Source organism: Pectinophora gossypiella, chromosome Z (genome assembly GCF_024362695.1).
Source record: "Pectinophora gossypiella chromosome Z, ilPecGoss1.1, whole genome shotgun sequence".
Taxonomy (NCBI): domain Eukaryota; kingdom Metazoa; phylum Arthropoda; class Insecta; order Lepidoptera; family Gelechiidae; genus Pectinophora; species Pectinophora gossypiella.
This window is the reverse complement of record NC_065433.1, coordinates 2799823-2817342: the sequence shown is the minus strand read 5'-3', so window position 1 is coordinate 2817342 and position 17520 is coordinate 2799823. Positions and strand designations below refer to the sequence as shown.

At 38.8% G+C, this 17520-nt stretch overlaps 2 protein-coding genes across 11 annotated transcripts in view; both read right to left on the bottom strand.

The window, feature by feature from the left end:
• Positions 1–2440: 2440 nt before the first annotated feature.
• The window catches only part of LOC126380054 (basement membrane-specific heparan sulfate proteoglycan core protein-like), a 275688-nt gene continuing 260608 nt past the window's right edge, over positions 2441–17520 (bottom strand). For all 10 annotated transcript variants that reach the window (XM_050029212.1, XM_050029218.1, XM_050029216.1 and 7 more), the window contains 4 exons: positions 17264–17361; positions 16160–16280; positions 15092–15233; positions 2441–3625 (listed from right to left, as the gene is read on the bottom strand). In XM_050029212.1, the coding sequence (XP_049885169.1) occupies positions 3607–3625; positions 15092–15233; positions 16160–16280; positions 17264–17361 (380 nt within the window). In that variant the 3' untranslated portion in view covers positions 2441–3606. The remainder of the gene's footprint in view (positions 3626–15091; positions 15234–16159; positions 16281–17263; positions 17362–17520) is intronic.
• Positions 8237–10862, bottom strand: LOC126380084 (piggyBac transposable element-derived protein 3-like). Its single transcript, XM_050029304.1, has 2 exons — positions 10657–10862; positions 8237–10396 (listed from the first exon to the last, which is right to left on the bottom strand). The coding sequence occupies exons 1-2, from the start codon at positions 10697–10699 to the stop codon at positions 8460–8462; spliced, it is 1980 nt and encodes a 659-aa protein (XP_049885261.1). The 5' UTR covers positions 10700–10862; the 3' UTR covers positions 8237–8459.

Below are 17520 nucleotides of genomic sequence, written 5' to 3'. Positions count from 1 at the left end.
TTCCGTCGCAAAAGAATGGAACTGAAAATAATTAAAAAACACAAATATTCGTGAATTTTGCAATGGAAAATTCCACTTGATATTAACTCAGAATCACGGTTAAATTCGGCACGGTATCATTGACACCGTACGTACCCGTACGGCTACCTGTACGTACTTGTACGGGGTAAGTTACTTCGTAACGAACATAGAGGAGATGATTCAGCCCATGATTCTGGGTTGACATCAAGTGGAATTTTCTATCGTAGAAGGAAAAATACAAAATAATTTAAATACAGCACAAAATCTTGAATATTGCGATGGAAAGTTCCACTTGATATTAACTCAGAATCATGATGAATCATGAATCATCTCCCCCGTATTCAGTACGGTGTCGGGTGTGTATAAGAGAGTCATACTGATGTGACGAAACATTGTCCTTATAAATTATTTGTCTTTCTTCTATCTATAAATCTTCTATCTATCTATAATATAGCACACTACAAAATAAACACTACTAAGTACTTACTTTATTCATTTCTTCACTATATTCTTCAACAAGACCACAATTTAGATACTTACTCTCAGGTAAAAAAGAAAATATCACGATAAATACTTACACCTGTTTGTCGATGTCTTTTGGTCTGTGAGGCCCTAATTAATAATAGTCTACACTTTAGGAAAACATTCAAACACCATGCGAATTACGAACATCGACTAAAATAATGGGATTGGCATCTTCTTCTGTCGTGTGGTTTGTGAGGTGGATTACCAACCCAATCAACCCTGGTGTCAGAGTTATTATTGAGCCGTCATAGGCCCCTGACAAGACTCATGTAACGACTACGTACTTACATCAACCACCAACGGGACCAACGGCTTAACGTGCCTTACGAAGCACGGATCATCTTACTTTTGGACAATTAGGTGATCAGCCTGTGATGTCCTAACCAAACTAGGGATCACAACGTGATTTTGTCCCCACTGGGATTCGAACCCGGGACCTCCGGATATTGAGCACAACGCTCAAACACTGGACCACGGAGGCCGTTATAATAGGGATTAACATGCCTTTGTCGTTTTTCTTAATCGTCTGCAACTTGGCTACGGCGCCAGGTCTTAAGGTTTCACAGGCAACAGCAGATATTATTATATTATAATGCACTTAATTAATTAGTATAGCACTTTACATAGTTCAGAGGGGGGGAGCCTGGTGAATTGTAATACGGGTTTCGAGCCCAGTACAGACTCCAGCTCTCTCAAAGGTATTCTTTCAAAACATTTTGTACCCATTAGTTATTAACTGATCCTTTGTAGAGAGAGAAATAAATAAATAAATAAAAAATAAAAAATAAATATTCTACCAAATCTATATTTAAATATAGATTTAACGGGTAACATCGTAACAAATCCCACGTTCCTAAGAAATGCGTTTCGGAGGTATGTGACCTAACCTGTACTGGCGGGTTCAAATGGCCACATCGAAGCAATTCATCTAAGAAAGCAATATTGCTATTTTTGACATTTGTTTGCATTGCGCACTTACTTTTATATGCCTAAATGTCAAATTGCTTTTTAGATGAATTGCTTCGATGTGGCGTTTTTAACCCCCCTGGTTTTCCCTTCGCGGGTTTGAAGATCACACAGGCTGTGGTATAAGAAAACCAGGTATGCTCAACTGACAGCTAACATTTCAAGGTTAGCCCAGCTGACGTCATCCCGCCCTGTATTGCCATTTCGTAATAAATAAATTACCCACGACCAATATTTTTATATTAACTTTGCAAGGAAATTTTGAACTTTTAGTAAAAGATAAGGTTCATCATATCCAGCTTACGACATCGTATCAACAGGCTGCAAGTTGTCTTTGATTACTTGTGGCTCTGCCCACCCCATTAGGGATTACGGGCGTGAGTTTATGTATGTATGTATGTTTAGTAAAAGATTTACTTACAGTTTTAATATTTTTTATAAATGTTAAAAGTAATAGTAATTAAATGCATTAGTCAGTAATTTATTTAATTTTCAATAATAAAATTTACATCCTTGGAATGTTAGAGATACCAATTTAATGGTAACACTTGTCGTCATCAAAGGGCTAGCAATGGCGGCTTGTCATACGATTGAGCATACCTGGTCTTCTTATACCATGACACAGGCAGTGTCTTCTACAAAGAACTGTGGGCTCTGCACGGTAACCGCGCCGAGCGCAACGCGAATGATATCGAGTCTTTCGGCCAATAGCCGTTTGACGTCCGTCTACGTAGACAGCATTCGTATCGTTTATTGGTCGAAGCGCTCAATTAATTCGCGCCGCGCGTGGCGCGGTTGTCATGCAGATCCGACAGGACTTGTTAAATCTTCAGGTTGGCTAAGAAGACCCTGTGAAAAACTAGATAACGCTAGGAAGGTGATGATATTTTTTACGGATCTGGTGATAACACGAAATAAATAACAGTAATATTCGTAATTATGTTTATTTCTTAATGTTAGTAGCGTTTTGTTCAAATTCCAGCTGCTGTTGATCACATCATATTATATAGAACAACACAAACAGTACATTATACAATTTTATCAGTACTTTAGAGTCATTACTTAAGTTTAAAATAGAGTAAGTATATGTCACAGTACTTAGTTACACTAAATATAACAGACAGGGATCTAAAAATGCCGCATGGAAGCAATCCATGTAAGAAACATGTAATTAATATTGCTTCTTTGTAATTTATGTGCTTCAATGTGGCCTTTTTAACCCCGACTTTACGCACATACAACTTCGTTATAACTTTCTTAAATTTACTAAACACTGGACGTGGGTGTACCAATCACTGGCGATACAAAATTTACTGTTAAATTAAGTTAAATGCCAACGGAGATTAACAAAAAAATTTTGTTGTACAGTTTATGTATACTATGAACTTAGTTCTACGTACTTAAAATATAAAATTCGTTGCTACAAGCGATGAATTGATAGGTATAATTATTAGGAAAATAACAATGTAAATCATAGTGGCAGTGGTATAAGGATTTTATTGGTGCTAACAAGTTTTGGCACATTATACGTTAGTTTAGACATAAAATAACGCGTAAGCGGCGGCTAGGCCCGTGACGTCATCGCACTGTACCCACACTTCCAGTACAAGCACTGTTCATAACATAGCAACTTAGCTTTGCGAATAAAAAGCTAAAAATGATTCCGTAAGAATTAAAAAGGTCCCTAACTATAATAATAACGATTTATTCAAATCTTATGGCACCAACACATTGCTCTACCCCGCACTGTTTATATAAAAAATTGAATTCAAACTTTGATTTAAAGTACATAATTAATAGTTTCCGATAACTAAGCACTAAGCAAGTATTGTCCTGAATAGTGAAGTTTCTTAATACTAACATTAAAGTAGTACAGTCATCTTGATAAATCTCTACCAAATCTTAACGTACACTATTAAAATGGTTTAGTAACAATGAACATAGTGTTTAACTGAACTTTAATACAAACAACCGTAAAATAGATTTAGAATAGATATGTTAAATTGACGAATTACCTGATATATATAGGCAAGTGTAGATACGAAACAGATGGTTGTAGAATTGACTTCAGTTGTAAACTAACTCGGGTTCACTTCAGTGGTAAGACCGACTGCTGTAAAAGAAAAAAAAACATAAGTATACTAGATAAGAAAACATAACCTGACTGCATCACCAAATGGGGTAGTCAGAGGTACATCCATCGCAAGATGAACTAAGTAACCACACTTCACTGAGCTTTCTGATTTTCTTCTTATCGTGTGTCTGGTGTCAGGGTTATTATTGAGCCGCCAAAGACCTCTGACATGGCTCATGTAACGATTACTCACTTACGTAAGTAGTAACCGGGACCAACGGCTTAACGTGCCTTTCGAAGCAAGGATAATCTTAATTTCGGACAATCAGGTGATCAGCCTGTAATGTCCTAACGAAACTCTACACAAAGTGATTTTTGTGATTTGTCCCCACCGGGATTCAACCACGGACCTCGGAGGCCGTTAGCTTTCTGTTAAACCAACGTGACAGGTGGTGAGCCGTATCGCCGTATATACCTAAAGGTGGAGTTAACTCTAGTTAAATACTATAGACAAACCGATGCCAAGTTGTACTTCCGATTGTGTTCAATCAATAAGGTAACTTAAGAGTCTCGAGCAAGGTCGGATTTCCATCTAACTAAGGTGTTTCTAACCAATATAGTCAATGCAATTCTATTGAACTGCATAATTGGCAAGAAACTCTGATGCTCCAGTCACTCTGGTCGGGCTTCAGTGGTGCACAATTTACTTAGCATAAAGTTACCAAAAAACACACACACACACACACACAAGCACGCGCACACACACACACGTACACGTACACGCACGCACGCAAGCACACACGCACACACACGTACACGCACGCACGCGCAAATTAAGGTGTATATAATTGAGACACAGACTCCGGGAGACACGGTACGTTTATTCAAGAGAACGCAGCGTAAAGAACATCTTAGGGCCAGTTACTTATGTTTATATACTGATGCAATAATAAATTGTTTACATCTAAAATCTTACACGAGGTTATTGCAACAACATACAATTTCTTAATCTAGTTCATACATGTCATGTAAAGTTGATGATGTGGAAGTAGATTCCTTAACTCGCGCACGCGCTCACACACACACACACACACACACACACACACACACACACACAAACACCGTACCGAATACTGAGGGAGATAATTCAGCTTATATTTCCGAGTTTATATCAAGTGGAATTTTCACGAGCATATCCCAACAAGACGAACTAAGTATGTGACGCACTAAGTATCTGCTCGACTATAGACGGCGATACGACTACCACGTTGGTCTAACTTTACTAAATCAGCGTCGATACTTACATGAACCTGTAGGACAGTTCCGTATCAAGAAGAGAGTATAGATAACCTAAGAGCACCGCGTACAAGCCACAGTTAACTGTAGGCCGAGACTGTTTGTTGAAGAAGTATCGCGGTGGCGGCGACTCGAATACATCAATCTCTTCGAAATACGGATACACGTCCGGGAACATCGAACTGATGAAGTCCAGGCAGCGTGAAAGTTAGAACGTTGTTAGCAACTACGTTACTTATCCAAAAGTTAGTATAATTATGACTTATAAAATATTAAACTTAGATACTCACACGCCTGCTTAGAGTGGCAAATTGAAAAAACTTTGAGGGATGATTCAGACCATGATTCAGAGTTGACTTCAAGTAAAATTAAAAAAAAAAACTTAAATTTCCGATAGGAAATTCTACATGTTGTCATCAACACCCATACCTATGGTCATACTCAGATGGCTGTACAGTCATGAGCAATATAATGTACCCACTTTAGAACCCTATCGCACTATCATATTTGACATTTAATGAGACTTACGGTTGAATTTCTCTAAGAAGTTAATTTGACATGGTTTCAAAGTGTATACATATTAATACTCGTGACCGTACGTACTTGTACGGGGTGTGAGTGACATCGTAACGAATTCTTAGGGCTCATTATTCTGAGTCAACATCAAGTGGAATATTCCATTGTAAATGTAACTGAAAATAATTAAAAAAGAACTGATAAGTCATAAATTTTGCGACGGAAAATTCCACTTGATATTAACTCAGAATCATGAGCTGAATCATTCCCCTCAGTATCCGTTACGATGTCACTACCTGTATACGTCAGTATCTTATAGGGGTCATAGAATAATTTGTGCTACTTATAGAACGGTAACTCTCCGCTACGTACCGGTAGTCATGAGCAATATAATGTACCCACTTTAGAACTCTGTCGCACTAACATATTTGACATTTAGTGAGACTTACAGTTCAATTTGTCAAAAAAGTTAATGTGTCATGGTACCAAAGTGTATTATACATATTAATGCTTGGCAGTTTTAGATGACTATAAACCGCTAAGGAGTAAGGGAAAGCGTGAATAGCGTCTCGCTCGCACTTACGCGTTAGAGTGAAGTTTTTGTATGAAGTGTACGATCAGCAGATTAAGCTTGCTTTTTGTAATTGTTTTAGTGGAAATTTGATATGATGTTGTTGTCTTTTTTTTTGTGTGGCGCCCTTTTATAATAAACTATTTATATTCTATTCTAAATCTGGAGCATATCCACCGCATATTTTACTTAATTTTATCAGGTGATCAGCCCATCGGCATGATTTTAGAAGGGACAATCCGTTGGTTGTCACGACAATCCCGGACAGACGGGCAATTACTTTTTTCAATAACAACAAAAGAAAACAGACTGGAAAATGAATAATCCTGCAACTGTCTCAAAAATGAAAAGTTATTATCCTTTCCCAATACGTTACTTACTGCAGAACACACAGAGAGCGCTCAGTGAAATTAAACTCTATAAAAGGTTTCCACTTCAAAGGGGCAGAAGTTACCTCTAAGTAAGTATTCGTATTAGTTTTTTTTTTGCAAGCCTTGCATCGTTTATTTTTTTTTCTTTGTCCAGCGAACAAACAACTTTGTTATACTTAACAAAGTTGTTTGTTCGCTGGACAAACAAAATGAAAATGGTATTTTTTTAATAATGCAGGCTCGCATTTGCACACAATCTCACTTGATAGTAAGTGACGTCTATGGTGGATCACGTTTTCCTAGCAAATGCCTATTCACTCTAGCCTTGAAGACTCCTAGGTTATAACGAGTTGGAAAAACAGACGACGGTAGGCAGATCGAATTCTTCGCTGTTTGGATCAAAAAGGAAGAGGCGAAACGTTTAGTGCGGATTGGTATTATGTTACGGCTAATACCCGAAGTGCGGCTACACCTAGTTCTAACCGGCTATAACTGCATCCTATAAATGTAAAAGCCCTAACTGTTGTGTGTTATCTGCATTCGACCGCGCGGAATCTCTTTATCGCTGTAAGGCAGAATTTCTAAAACCCTTTGTTAGTGCTTGTCTACGTTGTATCTAAAGGGCGCTTTGTGCAAATATTCAGCGTTTTAGATTCACTGGTTTGGGATGTTCATTCTTTATGTCTGTCCGTTAGGTAATCATTTTCTCCCTTATATGAATAATACAAGACAGGACTGAACAAATTTTTATATCGAAATCACCTACTTATCTTTCAGAAAAAGGACTTTCTGATTTTCTCAAAATTTCTGATAATCCGAGGAAAGTTTCCATTTTTCTTTCCGTTGAAAAAAACCTTAGCTATTCGGAATATTATGAACAATAAAAATATGTTGTTAAGTAGTTTGAGCTGATAATCCGCTCGGAAACGCTCGGCATTTATTTTTTTATTTAAAACTAGTTTTCTGCCCGCAACTCCGTCCGCGTGCACTTCGGTTGTTTTCCGTCCCCTTTTTATCTCTTTAAGGGATGATTTCAGCGAATAAATATTCTATATATCCTTTTATATGCGTGCCTATATAGATATATAAATATGCGTAATTACATCGAAATCGGTTCAGCGGTTTATGTCTGAAAAGGTAACAGACAGACATAAAGAGAATATTATTTTATTATATTTAGATGAGTACCTATCAGACAATTGAAGGACAATGTGGGTAGGAATTAACGGTTTAAATCTGGGGGGTTAAAATGGCCACGAAGCAATACATCTAAGAAAGCAATATTGCAATTTGACATTTGCGCATATAAAAGTAAGTGCGCAATGCAAACAACTGTCAAATAGCAATATTGCTTTCTTTTTTTTTTTGGGTTTGGTTTTCCCCGAAGGGTAAGGCAAAGGGAACTATGCCCATACAGCCATGTCTGACGTATTTTTTTTTCTTGATGATTAATGAAATGGTGAAAGGTGATGAATGATGATGATGAAACCTAACCCCCACCCTCGGAGTAGACTCCTACTCCGAACCCCAAACGAATTAACTCAAAAGTCCGCATAAACTTTTGAGCTATGAAGCGGCTTCCTAGCACGAAGCGAAAATAGGCAGATACACTTTGTTCATTGAATACCCCAATATAATAACACTCGCGAATGTCTTCCGACTAACTTAACCTCCTGCCTACCAGAAGCACTTTTTTTGGAGTATGTTTCTGAAATTTTAGTATGTTGTTCGGAATAGGTTGACATGCAAGGGAAAAATAGATAAAAAAATCCTGCTTTCGGAAAAACGATTTTTCGCTATGTCCTATGTAGAGAACAAAGTGACGATATTACTATGTGATTTATGTAGTACATAGGATAATTCTGGGATGATATCTGGAATAAAAATAAGTAAAGGTACTGAAAAGCAAACAAAAAAACTTATATTTTAAGCCTCCTATCAGAAAATTGAGAAACAAAACAAAAATAAATCAGTCTTCTTCAAAAATTATCAAAATTAAACAATTCTTCCTTATAATTATAACATAACAGAACAATAATCAACATTTTGTACTTTTAAGTCATTAATGAGGAACATAATCATGAGATCAACTAGGTATAAGTAAAGCTTCAATTAAAAACTACTCAGCATCCTTGTGGAAGTCGGAAAAACAATTCCTATTTGGTGTAAAACAGAGATAAATATCACATTTTATGCAGTAAACTGTGGTCTTTTTGGAGCATCCTCTATTCCTACAGCGCGATTGTTTAGTGTTATATTCGGGTAAGTGTGCAGCAGACTTCATACGGCGTTCTCTGGAAGGTATTGGTTTGATAAGGATCTTACGTTTCTTGTGTTTGGGTTCGAGCTCTTCATACTCTTCACCTCCACTTTCACCATCACTTTGTTCTTCATTGTCTCCAATAAGTTTTGTACCCAAATCGAGTTTGTACTGACGCATTTGTATTATGTTTCTCTTTATGGCACCTTTCTCTATTTGAACAGCTCTATATTGCAGCCAAGCATTTACCACCGTCAAATCAAAGAGATGTGATATAACACGAATTGTCCACTTTTTTGTTCGGTTACGCGATGGGCAGACTGAAAGCATGCGATCTGTAAGGTCGACTCCACCCATGTTTTGGTTGTAAGTTTTAATAACTTCGGGCCTTCTAACTCTTTCATATCGCTTATATTTTTTAGACCAACGTTCGCATTCGTCGTGGTTTTGATCACAGTAACAAGTGGACATCATTAATACTGGTTTGTTGTCGAGCCACATTGTAACAGCGATTTTTCCATCCTCTCTTACCTTCACTTCACTACTTCCTCTCGCCTTTTTTCGGAATACTTTTTCTTCTGTCAAGACACAGCTTTTAGGAACTCTGTTTTTCATAATGGTACCTGTACCATGAAATCCACGTCTCAATAGTTCATCGCACAGTTTTGTAGAAGTGAAAAAACGATCGAAAAATAATAAATGACCAGGGACCAATGTGCGAGTTAAAGTTAAAACGGCTGCTTCGCCTAAACCAAAACCTTGGCCGATCAAATCCGGGAACGTAGTGTCTCCCTGATACACCACCATATCGCAAACAACGCCTTGAGGAGTTGCGAGGACAAACACTTTCAACCCAACGGGATTAGGTTTGTTGGGGCAGTATTGACGCATTGGACATTTTCCGGTGAAAGGGATAATCATTTCATCAATGCTCATTTCTTTAGGCCTGTTTTGTTCATGACAACCATTTAATATTCTTTGAAAAAGTGGTTGTATTTTCCAAGTTTTTTGTATTTTTTGTTCTGCAGATACTTCACTGTCGTAAACACACTTTAGGCGAAGTCTAATAAAAAAGAATCTGTTTCTTGTCATAGCCATTGCAATGATGGGAACCTTCCATTTTTCTGACCAGTACATATCAATTTGAGGATACTGTAACGCAGACATTATCATTGTGATACCAATATATATTTTAAGTTCTCTCAAAGTAAGCCCCATTGATTTACCTGTCTCTAAAATATGTGTTCTATTTGTACAATTAACGATCGTTGTTAGTATTTCATCATCGATATATTGATCATAGAACTGATTCCACTCCCAATTTTTAGTTTCTTTATGTATATACGCTGGTTGCATCAAATCATTCATTTCTGGTTCTATAGTAGCTTTGGTCCACGTATCTTGAATACCATCGATTGTTTGGCGATTTCTGATTGCTATCTGTCGAGTAGACAAAGATGGTGGTTCTGACTGCTGAAAATCATCTCCAACTCGTGTTCCACGTCCACGCCCACGACCGCGAGAACGTCCACGCGAAACGCTTCTCCCACGACCTCGTGATCGAGACTGTGATGTCGAAGATACATAAACTGAATCGCTGGATAACGCTGGAGAAGCAGAAGGAGTGATTAACGTAGCGTCTTCTTCGTCTGAACTGCTAGACTCACTGATTTGATGGTCATTGCCTCTTTGGCTGATCTCTGATGGAATGAACTCTGGATCGTCATCCGAATCTTCTCCGGAATAGTCAAACTCGGAGTCATTTAAAGCTTCAGATATGTCATTATCTGTTATAACTGCAAAAACACAAAATATCGGTCAATACCTTCCAATGTCCTTCTAACAGTACACTTAGAGTCGAACTATCAAAACTTTAGTTACCTACATTTGTTTTTTGCAAAGGACATAAAACAAGAAAGTAAGGTTATGTGGACTCATTTTACTGAAATGCAAAAATACCACCGGATATTACCTATTTATACATTTATTTGATTATTAACTACATCAACATAATGAATTGTAAATATTTATATAAGATTATCATTGATTAACTTACCTCTGCGCGAGCGCACTGCCACACGTCTGCTTTCAGTCGCCATTTTGCAAAAAATGGCAGATGTCAAATGTCAACTTTTTATGTCTATCTTACGCAAACAAACAATAGATGTCGTTAGTCTCAAATTCTCAGTGTTACCATTAATAAAACCGATAATAGATTTTTTTTATTGTTATGTTCTATGTACAGTACATATGTAGGCAGGAGGTTAATGCGATCATTAATTACAAAACACCACTTCGTATTAATTATTTAGATTATTCAATGCAGAAAGCAACTGTCCCGTTCCCGTTTCCCGCTAAAAAGCCCTGTCAAATTCATATATATTGCTTTCTTAGATGAATTGCTTCGATGTGGCCATTTAAACCCCCCTGATTTCTGCAAAGTTCTGTCGAAGAAGTTCTTATTATAGAGAGAAACCGCGGCAGCATAGCCGGTGGGACCAATATATGCACAAAACGGTCATTTTATACGAGTATGAAGCAACGATTGTATTATAAAACATTCCACAATCATTCATTGCTTCTTTAGTACCGCGCAAACGAAATGTCTAAGTGCGGCCGCTTCACTCTTTTTTGCCGCAAATGACATTAGCTGCTTGGCCGGACATATGGGGAGCGCTGAAGAATCTCACCCGGTACAACGTGGACTCGTGTAATCAGGGACTTTCCAGATTACGTTCCTCAAAAAGAACACAGATGGCGCTGTACAGATTTTCCTTCGTTTAACCTTCTAATTTCATGGATAACAGACTTATGCATCTTTTATCTTTGTTACTGGGTATAAATGATACCATCAGAGTCGCTAACTCTCTTCAGAGCTTCAAAAACCAGCGACCTCATTTTGAATCCTTATGCGGATATTCTTAGGATATTACTATTATGTATGATGTATTTTATTTATTTCAATACTTGTTTTGTATGTGTGTGTATTATTGTGTCTATTATTTTATTATTATAGTTTTCTCAGATTACATAAACTGCCTATATACGTCCCACTGCTGGGCACAGGCCTCCCCTCAACCAACCGGAGGGGGTATGGAGCATACTCCACCACGCTGCTCCACTGCGGGTTGGTGGAGGTGTTTTTACAATAGCCTGGACCAAAGGCTTAACGTGCCCTCCGAAGCACGGAATCATCTTACTTTTTCGGACAATCAGGTGATTCAAGCCTGAAAAATCCTTACCAAACAAAGGACAGTCTCACAAAGTGATTTCGACAATGTCCCCATCGGGAATCGAACCCGGACCTCCAGATCGTGAGCCTAACGCTCTAACCACTAGACCACGGAGGCTGTTAGGTAGTTTTCTCAGATTATGGTTAGGTATATTTTTAGTATATGAGGAGCTCGGTGGCGCAGCGGTATACCCGCTCGGTGCGATTGTTGAAGTTAAGCAACTTTCGCAAAGGCCGGTCATAGGATGGGTGACCATAAAAAAAAGTTTTCATCTCGAGCTCCTCCGTGCTTCGGAAGGCACGTTAAGCCGTTGGTCCCGGCTGCATTAGCAGTCGTTAATAACCATCAATCCGCACTGAGCCCGCGTGATGGTTTAAGGCCCGATCTCCCTATCCATCGATAGGGAAGGCCCGTGCCCCAGCAGTGGGGACGTTAATGGGCTGATGATAATGATGATATTTTTAGTATATATGGATTATATTATATTGAGTATTTATTAATTTATGTACGTATCATCATCATCATCATCATCGTCAGCCGTATGACGACCACTGCTGGGCATAGGCCTCCCCCAAGGACGTATAGTATAGAGTATTTATTATATTAACTTTAGTTTTACTTTTAGGTATTTATTTTTCATTGCACCATCCCGCATCCAAGTTGTTTGTAAATGTTTGTTTCCTTTTGGTGGTTGCCTGGAAGTAATTGCTCTAGAGCAATAAGGCCGCCCAAATTGTACTGTATTCACATGAATGAACACATGTTGATTGTTGAAATTTAGTTCTGTGCAATAAAGTATATTTGATTTGAATGATGACCCTTATAACACCAAGGCTCAATGACATCTTCCGCCCATTATTATTCTGATTAAAATAAAGGGAAAGAATATAGGTGGAACTCTATACACACTATGATCCAAATATCAAGCAACAATATTTTTTATATATGCTTTTGTCATTACATTGTATTTTGGAATAATTATGTACTTACCCGAGTAATGAGAAAATAGGTAATTATGACGTTATAGCAGTACACCGCCACCTGTATTGTGTTTGGTGAACTTGGCCTGGAAAGTTCCACTATTAATGCTGAAGGCGTATTTCCTTTTTTTCTCTGATCCACGGCCATGTCTGAGCTACTTATAAAACGTACTTATAAAAATGTTTTACGGAGAATCAACTAAGCCAATTAAAAAATATGCAAAGTTTCATGGAAAAAATATATTGATTCTCAATACTTTCAAGTAACAATGAGCCAATGTTTGAAAAACATTTTTCAAGAAAACAGATTCAGATAACCTTACATAAGCTCACGACTATGTTCGGATAGGGGTAGTCAGTGTTACAATCAAAGAACAAATGTGCAGTCAATGACCTCAGCGAATTATTTGTGAAGTGGTGAAATTATGAACCATTAGTTGTCATAATTATAAAATTTATGTTTTTGTAGATGTTTTTGGTCTATTACAGAAACGACTTGTAACCAGGTCTTAAGTGCAACTAGTTAATTTAATAATTTGCAAGAAACTGATTGGACTTTTGCACCTTATCGTACATCCATCGCAAGATGAACAAAGTACCCACACTTCACCGAGCTCTCTGTTAGAACGAGTCAACTGCGTTGGTGAAAACTGCACTTGGGATAAATTAATGACTCATTAGTGAAAGAGAACCATATTGAAGATTATTAAGAACCGGAGAGGAAATATGATCGGCTACCTGATACGACACGATTCACTTATAACAAACATCATTGAAGGAAAAATTGAAGGGAAGAGAGGAAGGGGTAGACCTAGGAGAAAATTTATGAAACAAATAAAAGAGAAGGTGCAGGTCGTGTCGTATCGGGAGGTGAAAGTTTTCGCGGAAAGAAGAGAGGAATGTCGATTACTCCACCGACAAGAGCGCAGCTCTTAAATAAAGAGAGAGTGAAAGTCTGGTATAGGGGTTCGAACAGGCGCTCCCCGTTGGAGGAGCAAACCGGTGGGTTCACAGGACCAAACTGACTTCACAATTCGATTAATCATTACAATTTTAAGGTCGATAAGAGGATCGAATTTGGGAACACAGTTGTGAGCTCAAAATATGGTGGTGTCATTAAAGAAATGGCAAGTTTAAAAAAAGTACCTCATATAGGTTTTTTTTTGAGGAACGTATAAGTATTGGAAAGTCCCTCATTGGCCTGTGTGCTAGTCTAGACGCTAGACGTAAATAAATATATAAAAGGAGAAACTGACTGACTGACATATCAACGCACAGCCTAAACGGCTAAACGTAGGCACTTGAAATTTGGAAGGGACGTAGCGTAAGTACCGTAGAGGTGCACTAAGAAAGGAATTCCCGGAATTCCCATAGGAACGGGAATTAGCGGGAAAATCCTTTTGTATGAAAAATCTAAACCGCTTAAGTTAGACGCTTGAAATTTGGCATGCAGGTACCATAGTAAACTTAAAGCTTAGTTGCAACAGGATATTGCAAAATTCCCACGGGAACGGGAGTTAGCGGGAAAAAACATTTGTATGAAAAAATCTAAACTGCATAAGTTAGATGCTTGAAATTTGACATGCACTCCCCCACACACAAAGATCTCTCTTTTATAACACGCCAAGCGGACGAAGTCGCGGGCAAAAAGCTAGTATATGTATATATAGGCTGTTTATGTTATGTAATATTGGACCGTCTCTTAATTAATCACTATAATGGCATTTTATTACTGTCTGAGAATGTTCTTTTTCCCAATTATTTTTTATTATGTTTTCGAGTTTGAGTTGCTCGGTAAGGGGGTATGAGGATGTACGGATGATTGCGGCAATGTCTGTTTCCAGCGGCGGAGCGTATATAGGCTATTTGAGGTGTGTTAGGGATACTTACTCACTTCCACGCATACCTGTGGTTCTGGCACCATGTCTTTTTAGTCGGTGCGGTAGGCATATCCTCTAGTCTCTTCTGCCGTGTGGGTTGTGATTGTGAGGTGGATAGCCAACTTCATCAACCCTGTTATCAGGGTTACTATTGAGCTGACAAACGCCCCTGACATGGCTCATGTAACAGCTTCTTACTTACATCAGTAAGTAGTAACCGGGACCAACGGCTTAACGTGCCTTTAGAAGCACGGATCTTACATTCGAGGAAACAGGAGATCAGCCCGTAATATCCTAGAGCGAACTAGGGATCATAAAGTGATATGTCCCCACAGATTCAATCGCCCAACCCCTGGACCACGGAGGCCGTTATACCCAAATAAAGAGGGGGTACTTACTCGCGGCATATCTGCGTGTTCCTACCAGCGACGGCTACGTCACCGAGTTTGAAATTCCTCGGAAGACCAGTGAGCTCCACCTGCTCTATGCAACCCGTCAGGCCGGGCAGACGCTGGAAGTTATAGTGCTCGGGGATACCACCTGCGAAAAATATTACTTTGATTAAAAACGTTTGTTAAAGTGAAGACCTTTTGTATGGGACCGACGACCCGATTACTCTAGCCATAGAGGCAGCCAATCAGGTCGCGATACCAAACACTTCAGGACCCCGATACCGACCCAGCTGGCGTGGGCGACACTTTCAGGCCTGTTGTCTTAAACTTTGTACCGGGTGAGAGCCTTTAGCGCTCCCTATTTGTCCGGCCAAGTAGTTAATGCCATCTGCGGCAAATCTACAATAAGACATGCCAAAAGAAGAGTCCAGCGCGTCCAGGCTCACGATCCCGAAGTCCCAAGTTCGAATCCCAGCAGGGACATATTCCAAATTCAAATTCAAAAATATATTTATTCAGTAGGTAACATAGTTACACTTTCATTCATCATTTTTGACATAAGGAACGTCTCATCCCCCTAAAACTACTACAGCTTCTCACTACCTGTATAGCCGGGGAAAAGAAGCTGCAATAAAAACCTCGGCATAGGGCCCTAGATGATCTTAAAAAAATATATATTATACAATTAAGTAATCTGGCTGCCTAATAGTTTATTTGGTTGTGAGAAGCTACAGTATTTATAGGCAGACGACACGTTCCTTATGTAAAAAATGACAGTTCAGAGTGTAACTATGTTACCTACTGAAAAATATTATTTTTGAATTTGAATAGAAGGAAAGAGAGGAAAGGGAAGACCAAGAAGAACTTACATGTAACAAAGAGAAGGTGACCGTTGTGTCTTGGGGTTAAAAAAAATGGCTTTTAATAGTCAAGAATGGAGAATGGTACCCTAAGAAGAGCTTGGCTTTTAAATTAGTGATGATGATAAGCTTCTTAGGAAATTCCTGGTTCTCCTTAGGCGAAAAATTGCATGGTGCCTGGATTCTTCTGTTAGGATAAAGTCTGAACTCTTACCGAAGTAGATGTTGGAATCAGCGTTCATGAGGTTGGACAGACCCGTGGTCATGCCAGTCTTGGTGTAGTAGCTATCCACAGTCATCACCACTGTGTTGTCTCGAGTCAGTTTCACGTGCACCTGATGATAGACAGAGAGATAGATAAAATCTTTACACAGTGTCGTAAGACATTGGTGATCTATGTATAGACGGGAGTAGGGACACGGCCCGTACCGATCTCAGCTACTTGACATCACCCCCGATATTCGTAACCGCTTGCGTAACCAAAGCTTAGCGAGGGCGGCCATCTTGGTAAGAATACGGTGTTACAAATAAGTCGTAACCAGGTGTTATATTTATATTTCTTGTGTTTAAACTAAATAACATTAAAATATAATTTGAATACTAGTAAAAAGTGTAAGAAATGCGCTTTCAAATAAAAATTATTACAGTTCCTAGAACATGATACTTTACATGCTATTAACAGGCATGGCTGGGATAACTGAAAAAATGAGCGGATTCTGTCAATTCTAATTGGATTTGAGATAGATTTTATAATGTGATCTTTTATTTATCTAATTAGAATCATTGCACGTCTGGCTTGCTATTTCTGAATTTTCTTTATTATAGCCACGGTAGTTTTTGAGTTACAAGCCTATTTATAACACGCCACGATATCGCCCACCGAACGCCGCGTAAGTTCGAAATGCCTGGACTGTTGAGGCTAGATTTGCTAGTGCGCCTGGACTGTCAAGTGGGTATACTAATGCCTTATTGCACTACCTACTCGATCTATCAGGTGTGGGTTTAAAATGTGTAACGAAATCGGGGTACAAGTTAGGTCACATACCTCTGAAAATGCATTTCTCGGGAATGTGGGTGGGTGTGAACTGTTTACCATATATGGTGTTCAATAAATATTTTGACTTTGTGATTGATTAGTTATAACACTGTCCAATATCGACAAATCGGACCTGATGGATTGGGTAATGTAATATGGTGTTTACACTATGTCACATACACAGTAGCTTGTACGATCTGTACGTTCTTCATCTGCGTAGTTTTTTTAGGAGAAAGAGATTTTTGTATGGCGTGTCTTGGGTGCGACTGTGGGTATAATTACCGTGTGTCGTTCGCCGTCGTTGACGATGGTGTTGTCGACGATGATGGTAGACAGGCCGCTGCCCAGGTCCCAGTCCAATACCAGGTGGCCTTGCTCAACTGCACATCAAAAATATACAATTATATACACAATAATGAGGAGCTCGGTGGCGCAGCGGTAAACGCGCTCGGTCTGCGATTGTTGAAGTTAAGCAACTTTCGGAAAGGCCGGTCATAGGATGGGTGACCACAAAAAAAAGTTTCATCTCGAGCTCCTCG

Excerpts from the sequence above, each read along its gene's own strand:
- LOC126380084 (XM_050029304.1), bottom strand. The coding sequence starts at position 10,699 with ATGGCGACTGAAAGCAGACGTGTGGCAGTGCGCTCGCGCAGAG. Across the intron at positions 10,397-10,656 it reads GGCAGTGCGCTCGCGCAGAG|TTATAACAGATAATGACATA; the intron begins GTAAGTTAATCA and ends GTGTTTTTGCAG.